This window comes from Helianthus annuus, chromosome 15 (genome assembly GCF_002127325.2).
Source record: "Helianthus annuus cultivar XRQ/B chromosome 15, HanXRQr2.0-SUNRISE, whole genome shotgun sequence".
In the NCBI taxonomy this organism is placed as follows: domain Eukaryota; kingdom Viridiplantae; phylum Streptophyta; class Magnoliopsida; order Asterales; family Asteraceae; genus Helianthus; species Helianthus annuus.
In genome coordinates, this window is record NC_035447.2 from 86,205,924 (window position 1) to 86,216,467 (window position 10,544).

Below are 10,544 nucleotides of genomic sequence, written 5' to 3' on the forward strand. Positions count from 1 at the left end.
TAGGTTTTTATCATTAACCGCAACTATAACCACTAGTTTTGGTTATGGGATTTCCATAACCATAACCAAACTTTGGTTATGGCTAATCGGTTATGAATTCGGTTATGGTTATTTCGGTTATTAACAATATTTTTTAACTAAAACTAACTTTCGGCTAAAGTTCAAAAGTTTTAAACCAGTGAGTGTACAATATAAAAAATGGAACCAACCATGTTGGATTTAGCTTTGATTTTTTTATAAAACAACTAAGACTAAATTTTTTGGTTAAACTACCAATGTGGGATCCCTTTTAATAAGATATTTGTCTAACACAAAAAAACCCCTTACTAAAGCCTTTGATTCGAGTTGACAAATAAACCCCTTACTAAAGCCTTTGATTCGAATTACAATTCTTTATCAAAATAAATGGCACCTACATCAAGATCATTTTGTTATAAACATACTTTAATGTTAGTAAAAACCTCTGCATCGTTAGTGTTAAACGAAAATCTATTACATAGACTTAACATTATAACTTTGGTTTAGTTTCGGTTATATCAGTTAACCAAAGCTTCATAACCATAACCAGTCGGTCGGTTAATTTTTTTTTATAACCATAACCATTGGTTATGTCGGTTATTGGTTCAGTTATATCGGTTATGGTTCGGATACCGGTTATGGCGGTTAATTTGGTCACCCTTACTATTAGGCTATGTGGTATGGTCATGATCTAAATGCTAAATGACCACCACCACCCTCCACGTCAGAGACATATTGCCCCACCCTCATCCACTAATTTAATCCACCACCCTTATGGTGTGGACCATGACCCTCACTGTCATCCACTATCTCCCCCCACCCACACACACACACCAATCAAAATCTCTTAATTAATTGAACGAGGGTCATGGTTGCTTGGATTAAACCATGCAAACAATCATTGTTCGGGAAGGTGGACAATGTACCACGAGAACCATGTTCCGCGTGGCAATCCATGATCCAATCCACTACCTCCATACCCCATAGCCTTATCAACTATCCTTCCCCACCAATCAAAATCCTCTAATTAATTGAAAGTAGGTCATGGTTGCCATGGATTAAACCATGCTAACCACCATAACTTGGGAAGGGGGACATTGTACCACGAGAACCATGTATCACGTGGCAATCCATGATTCAATCCACCACCATCCCCATACCCTATAGCCTTATAACATGACCAATTTAGTTATTAAACCACTAGTAATATTCTTATTTACCTTTTCTTCAGAAACAAGGTAAATATTCTTATTTACTTTTTTTTTCAGAAACGTTTAAAACTTTAAAGAAAAATTAGATTTAAATAATCTCAAATTTTAGCTATTGGCTGATCACAATTTTAACCAACGAAATGTTTTGTAATAGTCCCAAATTTTAACCTATTTTCTCCTAAGAGTTTTAACTTCGTTAGTTTTTTTGTTGACGTGAACAACTTATGTGGTAAAAAGTAGACTACTTATGTGACATTCCACGTCAACAAAAACCATATGAGTTTAACCTCATTTAAAATAAATCTCGTTGAGAGAAAATAAATTAAAAGTTCAAATTGTCATAAAACATTTCATTAGTTAAAACTATTACCAACCAATAGGTAATAGTTAGAATTAGAGTTAATTGCCCGGATAGTCCCTGTGGTTTGTTATTTTTTCACCTTTAGTTCTCACCATTTCAAAATAGCATATATAGTCCCTGTGGTTTAACAAACTGTTACTTAGATAGTTCCTGTAATGGATGGGCGTTAAATAATCTAGTTAAGTGGGTGTAAAATTACAAAAATACCCTTATAACAACCCCACCCCACCTCTTTCTTCTCCACCCAAACTGCCACCACCCCTTAGATCGAAACCATATCTCCTCCACCTCTATTTTGTTTTCAGATGGAAAACATAATTTGAAATTAAGGAAGCTCGTGTTGTATGCCAGCTCAATTAGCTTCTTGTCAAACTTGTAAGGGCTAAGATCCAGATTCAATGGCTCTTCAGTCATCTTGCTGGCAGAAAATGTGCTAAATGTCTCCACCGTTGAGACTGAGAAGGAATGGGGTGCCAACATCAACAATCCAGTGGCGGACCCAGGAATTTTTCCATGGGGGTGCGGAACATTTTTAAAAATTTTAGGCCCCTAAGTACATAAGTAAAAAAATCAGTTGTATCGGGTCGGGTCGGGTCATGTAAGACAAAAGAATATCAAACTAAATTTATATATTTGGCAAACACGTCAAACTTTGTAAAAACATAATTAAAACGTCGCCCTACAGGTTTTCATGTTTTGAAATCTATCCAAAAAATCATCTAAAGCTACTTTCTTAAGCAAGTCTTTCTCTATATAACATACACAACTATCACTTAAATTCTCATCCCCAATCCGATTACGCAAGTCGGTCTTCACATTCTTCATTGCCGAAAAACATCTTTCAACGGTTGCGGTTGCGACGGGTAATACGAGAACAAGCTTCAATAACCGATATACCAATGTAAAAGTAACGTGAATATTTGTTGAAACCATTAACCTTACAAGACTTGACAAACCATCCAAGTTGGCGAATTGTTTATCTTTTTTCACAAAATTAAAGTAGTTTCCGAGTTGAACCGAAAGCCTTCGTTTTTCCTCTTCATTGAAATCATATGGATACTTCTCGGCTAACTTTAGTATATTTGGAATGTCAAATGCACTAAAATTATCACAAGGACTCAAACAACTCATACAAACAAGTAGTTCCGATGTTACCTCATTAAAACGGTTCCCAAATTCTTGTATTTGCAAATCAAGAACCGCATTGAAGCAATCATACTCGTAATAATGCCGATTTGTGATGTTCGTCTTTCTTCTTGGCCACCTTGGGTTAACGTATTCATCATCCAATTTTTTCACCTCAAGTTCATACATGTCACAAAAGGAGTTAACCTTCTCCAAGAACTCATTAAAACCTTCTAACCTAAACTTTTCAAGTTGGTTTTTGGTGGAAGAAACCAATTTAACCGTATTCATCAAATCTTGCTCCTTTCTTTGAAGACATTGGGACAACATATGTGTGATGTTTAGAATATGCTCCATCAAGTGTATGTAAAATACAAAGTCGTATTTTTTCATATCCTCTAGAAGTCCGTCCGCTTGTCTACTACAAGGAAGAGTTTGACCCGTTTCTACTAACCATCCAAGAACTTCCATAATGTTTGGATATAAAGAAATTAAATGGGAAAGTGTCTTGTAATGGGAATTCCAACGTGTATCCCCGGGCCTTGAAAGTGTCATTTCTTGGTTCAACCCACTTCCGGTACAAAGTACGTCTTCCATTTTTTCCAATTGTCTTCTTTGGCTTTCACGAAGCATATCTTGTCATTTAGAAGATACACAAACGACATTTGTTAAACATGTTATCGTTTCAAAAACTCTCCAAATTGGTGTGTGTTTGTGCGCCACCGCCACAACAACTAGTTGAAGTTGGTGTGCAAAGCAATGAATATAAAAGGCCGAAACATTTTCCTTTAAGATTAGAGCCCTTAGGCCGTTAAACTCGCCCGACATGTTACTTGCCCCGTTATAGCCTTGGCCTCTAATCCTTTTCAAACTTAACCCATAACGTGCCAATATATCATCAATAGCCGTTTTGAATGTTATTGCGTTTGTCTCTTTGACATGAACAAGCCCAATAAAACGCTCCTTAACAATCCCAACTTTATCAACAAAACGAATAACAACCGCCATTTGTTCTTTTTTTTGATACATCACATGATTCATCTACTAATAAAGAAAAAACATCATCACCAAGTTCTTCTAAAATTTGTTTAATTACCTCTTGAGCATAACAATGTTTGATGTCCGCTTGAATTTTAGGACTTGTCATTTGGTTATTCGCGGGTGCATTCTCTAAAATAACGTTAGCAAGCTCTTCATTCATTTCACCCATGAGTTCTAAAAGCTCTAAGAAATTCCCTTGATTTAATGAATCTTTTGATTCATCATGTCCACGAAACGCCAATCCGCCATTCAACAACCTTTTCCCAGGCAAAGTAGAAGCACTAAGTCTAAGTCGGTATTCACGTTTCTCCTTAGGGGTCCTATTGTCCCATTGTGTGTGTACCGCTTGATTTTCGTTAACTAAATCGGCACTCATTTGGAAACATTTGTTGTGTAGACTATTAACTAAACCAACATGTTTCTTAAGTGACGCATGTACCTTTTTCCAATTGTTATACCCACCGCACACAAATGTGTCTCTACCATCTCCGAAGTGGCTCCTAAACAAATAGCAACATAAGCAAAACACGCGATCCGATTTTGAGCTATACTCTAACCATCCCTTATACTCATGTTTGTCATACCATTCTTCCTTAAATTTTCTTAACTCGTCACCTTGAAACTTTGTTTGTGGGAATTCGATACCTCTTGGTTGATACGGTCCTCTTAGTATATATGCCCTTCTAATCGCATCCTTTTGATTCACGTTATATGATTTTATCGGCTTGCAATCATACGGATCTGAAGGAAGAGTATCCAAATCAATTAGTTCGGAAGATGTATCCATTTTCCTCTTGAGAAATCGCGCCATAACGTCTCTACTCATGGTTCCTATCACAATCAAATTGATCCATAACCTATTTGTTTAATTTTAACTTTCAACCATTCAAGCAATCAAGGCCTAGAATTGTTTAATTACCACTAAAAATCATCTAAATAACAAGATTTCATCTAAGGCAGTAAACCAACGACTAAAAACAGAAGATTTTTCAATTAAAATCATCAAAAAATCAACATAAAAATCATCTAAGGCATCATAAAAAAACCATAAAACTTACCGCCTGTTGCTCAATCGCCGGCCGCCGCTGCTGTGTTGCTGCTGGGGCGGATTTCGGGTACTTTTCGGCTGTGATCGTCGACCTGTGTTGCTGCTGATGATGTCGCTCAGTCGCTGGGCAGGAGGGCAGAAAGAACGAAGACCGCTGGGCGGGAATGGGGATGGGGAAATTGAAGGGGTGCGACTGATATGGGCTTAACTTTAGTATTTTTATTTATGTTATGTTGGGTAGGGTAATGGACTAATGGGCTACAAATTATGTTAGTGGGCTAAAGTAAAGGTTTGGTTTGGGTTAAGCTTTGGTTTGGGTTTGAGTAGTACAAGTGATTAAGTGTATATAATGTATTAATATAGGTAGTATTTTTATAAAAAAACCAAACTTTACTAAAAAAATGTATAATATTCCAAGGTGTGCGGACGAAAAATTTCAAGGGTGCGGCCGAAAAATTCCAAGGGGTGCGGACAAAAAATTCCAAGGGGTGCGGACGGGATTTTCGTCGGAAGTGATTAAGTGTATATAATGTATTAATATAGGTAGTATTTTTATAAAAAAACCAAACTTTACTAAAAAATGTATAATATTCCAAGGTGTGCGGACGAAAAATTCCAAGGGGTGCGGCCGAAAAATTCCAAGGGGTGCGGACGGGATTTTCGTCGGAAATTTACATAAAAAAATTTTTTCTCGGGGGTGCGCCCGCCCACCTTAGCATGGTGGTGGGTCCGTCCCTGCAACAATCCTAAATCACTTCTCATTGTTTTAAAAAGAAAATTACAAGGTTGTTACTCCTTCACCTCTATTCTGTTTTCAGATCTGTGAATCGGTGGAGTTGATGATAACAGAGTGGCGATTAGATGCAGGTAGGGTGGAGGCGGTGGTGGCGTGACGAAACCATATATTGGTGATGACAATGGTGCAAGTTGTGTTGTCGACGTGATGCTGTATGTGGTGGCTGGTGGTGGTAGGGTGGAGGCGGTGAACCGCAACACAGGAGGGGCCAGAGATGAGCCACCATCAACTGCAGAGATGAGCCGCCATCAACCGCGGAGATGGCCTGAATTGAAGGTGTGAGATGCTTTCCGGATGTGTAATTTGGTGATTTCTTGATGAAATTGGTTGAAATGAAAATGAATTTGTTGTTGAATGTTGATAATGGCGTATAGACTCTATAAACTACATAGAGAAACAAAGTGTTATAAGGGTATTTTTGGGTGGAGAAGAACGGGGTCAGGGCCGGCCCTTAGAATTCGTGTACCCTGCTCGAGCTTGAAAAAATGTGCCCTTAGTCCTTAACAAAATTAGGTATTGGGCTCACTAAAGGTTTAAACCTAATGCCAAAGGGGTTAATAACTAATCTAAACCATAAGATTAGTTACGTATGGGGGCCTATGTTGGTATCTGTATGAGTGTACCTTATTAAAAAAATATTTTACATATACATATCGAGTTTTTTTCATAAAAAAAGTGCCCTCGAAAAATCGGGCCCTGGCCGGTGGTCCTCCCCGCCCACTCCCAGGGCCGGCCTTGAAAGGGGTGGGGTGGGGTTGTTAGAAGGTTTTTTTTTTTTTTTTTTTGTAATTTTACACCGAATTATTTAACGCCCATCCGTTACAGGGACTATCCGAGTAACAATTTGTTAAACCACAGGGACTATATATGTTGTTTTGAAAAGCTGGGGAATAAAGGTGAAATTGACAAATCACAGAGACTATCCGGACAATTAACTCTTAGATTTATTTAAATCTAATTTTCTAAGTTTAAATTATTTAGGGTGAAGGGAGTGGTTACCTATTCTAAATAGGTAAACTCCTAATTCACCCAATCACACATTGCCATGTCAATTCACCTAAATAAGTTATCTAATGCTCAAAAACGTTGACGGTGATTTACCTAATGAGGTTTAGGTAAACTATTTAAAAAAAGGAAAAAATGTATGATTGATTGAGAAGTAATGGACCTCACGACACACCCATCTCTCCCCCCTTCCCTCCCTCTCACCAAATCGGTGTAGGTTCACCGAACAACCTTTGCAAAATCGATAAAGTTGGTCATAGCGATGGTTTACCGACTCGGTAAAGAGGTTTACCGCACCTTACCGACCTCCACTTCGCTTACCCTTATCACATCATCTTATTTTTAAAAGGTGTCTAACAACTGGGTCCAAGCAACCCAATATGGCGGCCGGTTTGATTGTCAAAAGTTTGCAAAATATTCTTTCTACTTTCTTCGAGAAGCTCCTCTTAAATAACAATCAAATTACAATAATAAAAATCCCATATTTTAATTAACCACCAAATTATCCCTTTACCACCAATAAATACCCATCACTAATCACACACTTTTTTTTTCAACCAAAACCAACTCAAAGAAAAAAAAAAACCAAAACCAAACATGGCCAAGGGTCGTACAATCGGAATTGCAATGGATTACTCAACAACCAGCAAAATAGCATTGAAATGGGCGATCGACAACCTCATATCCACAGGCGACACCGTTGTCTTCCTCCTTGTGTTGTCGCCGAAGTCTGATCCGGTCAACAAGCAGCTGTTTGCGGACACGGGATCACGTAAGTCTATATATGCATTATTATTTCTTGATGAGTTGTTTTTTTTTTATATAATTAATTAATTATATTGATTGGGTTTGTTGTTAAGCTTTGATACCGTTGGTGGAGTTCAAAGAGGTTGGTGTGTGTAGGAAGTATGGTATTACTCCTGATTCTGAGCTTTTTGACATGCTTGATTGTGTTTCAGTCGGTAAAAAGGTACGTCTCATTTTTATAGGATTAGATTATTTTAACCGTGGGTTTTCATCGATGGCGGATTTAGAAAATCCGCATATGGGTAATGTTTCAATAAAAAGTGATAACGAAATTAAAAAAACGTTAATTTTTTCCAAAATTTACACTATCGTCGGAGCGTCACCAAAGTGTTAAGGGCCAACGGACGTTACCCTTTCTATCACTCTAGGTCCACTCTGGTTTTCATTATTTTGGGGTATAGCGATTTGGTTTTAGAAAAAAAAATGTTTTTCTCAAAAAGGGTAATTTTGTTTTAAATTTTAATTTTTAAGTGTGACAAGGATTGTTTATGAATATGATATATATTCGTAACTTTATATTCTTAAAATAAAAAATATAAAATAATACTTGTTATATGGTTGGTTTCAAGTTTCAAGCCGAAGTGTATGTAAATTGTCAAACTGTTAAAACAGACCATGAATCGGACCATATATACTTCAAATTGGTCGTTTTCTTAAGTTTTGTTTGTTTAACGGGTGTAGACAAAAAGAAAAAAAACTTTTTTTTTTATTTTCAAAAACGTATTTTTATGTTTTCTAAAATGATAAAAAATTAAATAAAAATAAAACGTAACCCAATAAATGTTAAACGCCTAGTTCAGTTTCTATGGCTTGTTCCAAATTCCAAACCGCAGATCATCAAACTGTTAAGACAAAATCATGAACCGGACCGTATCTCGTTCAAATTGGCTATATATCCGCCGTATATTGTTATAATTGGCTGGCTTTTATTGGTTTGGACGGTTTATGAACACCCCTTATCTGAACCCATTTTGAGGATTTTAGGGGTGTTTTTTCCTAGTTGTTTTACTTGTTGATTATGTGATTATTTTGTTTTTAATTAAAAGTAATATAGTTTATTGATCCATCAACTTCTTGACGAGGGTTCAACGGGTTATCCACAGCAACCGTTCGACCCCAAGGGGGTAGGGGTTTGTGTTCGGGAGGTTGGGGTTTGCAATTCAGAAAGGGTTGGCGGCGCAGCTTGTTGCCCGTCTACCTTCTGTTTTGATGTAACTTAACAAGTTTTCTGGTTATCGTATGATCTGGAAATTTCTTGAATTAAAAAAAAAAAGTAATGTAGTTTATTGATTTGGATGCAGGCTAATGTGGTGGCGAAGGTTTACTGGGGAGATCCGAGGGAGAAGTTGTGTGAAGCTGTAAATCATCTAAAACTTGATGCTATGGTTCTTGGCAGCAGAGGTCTCGGTACCATAAAAAGGTATGTAGGCTTCGGTTCGTTCGGTTTTGATCCGGGTCATGATCGGTTTTGATAAAAACTTTGGGCGATATATAACTATGATGTTAAAAGCCAATGTATCAAATCAAAACCAAACCAAACCAAATCATGATCGGTTTTGATAAAAACTTTTGGCGACTGAATAACCACGATATTAAAAATCAGCAAATCAAATCAAACCAAACAAAACCAATTAGTTGGGTTAGGTGGACCCCGTTTTAAACTATTTTTTTAATAAAATATTAAAATTGTGGGTTTATACTTGACTCATTTACACTCTATCGCTACTATCTTTTAGTAAAGTCAAAACGATGAAATACCCAACTTCTCACCCTACCTTTCCATCTATCTATATTCAATATCATATCGTATTGTCATCAGATGTCCTTTAGTAGAGTTAATCCATAACTTAGCATATAAATCTGCTTTATATTTTAATTTTAAATTATTATTACGTTATGATTTTATGTTATAAAATTTTACATTTATATATATATATATATATATATATATAAATTACAGGGTGTTGCTTGGGAGTGTAAGCAGCCATGTGGTGCAGAACGCAACCTGTCCAGTCACTGTTGTGAAGTAGACATTACAACATTCGTCATCTGCATTTGCTGCTTGTTTTTTTCTGCATCAAACATGAGGCCCACAGTTGAGAATGGTTGGATATGTGTACAAATTGCTTGCTTTTTTTTTTTTAGAAAAACTATTTTGTTTATGTGTTTTCTTTTGGATTGATGTGTCATCTTGATGGATTTATGCTATTTCATGGTTTTATGGGTTGCTACTCCAGATTTGTTGTTTAAAATTAAGTCTTTTCAAAATCAAGTCTTCAAGCTTAAGCTTAAATCAGGCTAAGAGTTGACTCGTTTATTATTTGGTTATTTTTATAATTGTTACGTATACATTATAACTATAAATCTTATATATAACTAGGGGTACTAAATCCGCGCGTTACGCAGTGGGTGGGTATCAGTTCGTTTAACTACGGTACTGACACTTGTTATAGCAACCAATAGAGAAAAAAATTGATGATATGACCAAAAATATACCAACACGGCGGGAATTTGATCGGTATCGGTTTGTTTTGTTACGCCACCTACACTCGTTACAGTAACCCACAAAGGAAAAAAATCTTGATATGATCAAAAAAATACTGACACGTGAATTACATCGATAAAAAACAAACGCAAGTTACATAAGATGTATAAAAGAACCACATAACACATACAAAAAGCCACTAAATAGCACGTATAAAAAAACCTTTAAAACAAATATATAGTTACTGTTCATTAGCTTTGTTTATTAGTAGTATACAATATAATATACTAGATTATTACCCCGTGTATTACACGGGTTGAAAAAAATGTTATTTTACATACTAAATAATAAAACAATATATCTTTAAAAACCTCATTTATTACACGGGTTGAATAAATATAATTTTATATGTTAAATAATAAAATAAAATATTATATTTTTAAGAACCTCGTGTATTGTAATTTATATACCAAATAATAAAAAGTTAAATCTTTAAAAACTCTATGTATTACACGAGTTGAATAAATATAATTTTAGATTAATAGTATATTAAATAAATATAATTTTGGATTAATGGTGTATTAAATAAATATAATTTGGATAAAGTCTTATATATAAATTTTAAGTAATCAATATATTTGATAAAT

General features: G+C 35.8%; 3 protein-coding genes across 3 annotated transcripts; 1 reads left to right on the top strand and 2 right to left on the bottom strand.

Annotated features, from left to right (window-relative positions):
* Window positions 1-2,431: 2,431 nt before the first annotated feature.
* LOC110924499 lies at window positions 2,432-3,312 on the bottom strand. Its single transcript, XM_022168502.1, has 2 exons — window positions 2,547-3,312; window positions 2,432-2,469 (listed from the first exon to the last, which is right to left on the bottom strand). The coding sequence occupies exons 1-2, from the start codon at window positions 3,310-3,312 to the stop codon at window positions 2,432-2,434; spliced, it is 804 nt and encodes a 267-aa protein (XP_022024194.1).
* A 42-nt stretch (window positions 3,313-3,354) lies between these two features.
* LOC110924500 (zinc finger MYM-type protein 1-like) lies at window positions 3,355-4,567 on the bottom strand. Its single transcript, XM_022168503.1, has 2 exons — window positions 3,812-4,567; window positions 3,355-3,756 (listed from the first exon to the last, which is right to left on the bottom strand). The coding sequence occupies exons 1-2, from the start codon at window positions 4,565-4,567 to the stop codon at window positions 3,355-3,357; spliced, it is 1,158 nt and encodes a 385-aa protein (XP_022024195.1).
* Window positions 4,568-7,036: 2,469 nt separating this feature from the next.
* LOC110922246 (universal stress protein PHOS32) lies at window positions 7,037-9,648 on the top strand. Its single transcript, XM_022166550.2, has 4 exons — window positions 7,037-7,377; window positions 7,466-7,575; window positions 8,714-8,832; window positions 9,373-9,648. Exons 1-4 carry the CDS (start codon window positions 7,203-7,205, stop codon window positions 9,440-9,442), a joined length of 474 nt encoding a protein of 157 aa, XP_022022242.1. The 5' UTR covers window positions 7,037-7,202; the 3' UTR covers window positions 9,443-9,648.
* The last annotated feature ends 896 nt before the right edge of the window (window positions 9,649-10,544 follow it).

Bases quoted from the DNA above. Each gene is read 5' to 3' on its own strand.
- LOC110924499 (XM_022168502.1), bottom strand. From the start codon at position 3,312: ATGGAAGACGTACTTTGTACCGGAAGTGGGTTGAACCAAGAAATGACA. The intron at 2,470-2,546 runs GTTTGTCAAGTC...CGGTTATTGAAG, and splicing joins ACAATTCGCCAACTTGGATG to CTTGTTCTCGTATTACCCGT.
- LOC110924500 (XM_022168503.1), bottom strand. From the start codon at position 4,567: ATGGCGCGATTTCTCAAGAGGAAAATGGATACATCTTCCGAACTAATT. The intron at 3,757-3,811 runs GTAATTAAACAA...CTTTATTAGTAG, and splicing joins AACATTGTTATGCTCAAGAG to ATGAATCATGTGATGTATCA.
- LOC110922246 (XM_022166550.2), top strand. From the start codon at position 7,203: ATGGCCAAGGGTCGTACAATCGGAATTGCAATGGATTACTCAACAACC. The intron at 7,378-7,465 runs GTAAGTCTATAT...TTTGTTGTTAAG, and splicing joins GTTTGCGGACACGGGATCAC to CTTTGATACCGTTGGTGGAG. The intron at 8,833-9,372 runs GTATGTAGGCTT...TATAAATTACAG, and splicing joins GGTCTCGGTACCATAAAAAG to GGTGTTGCTTGGGAGTGTAA.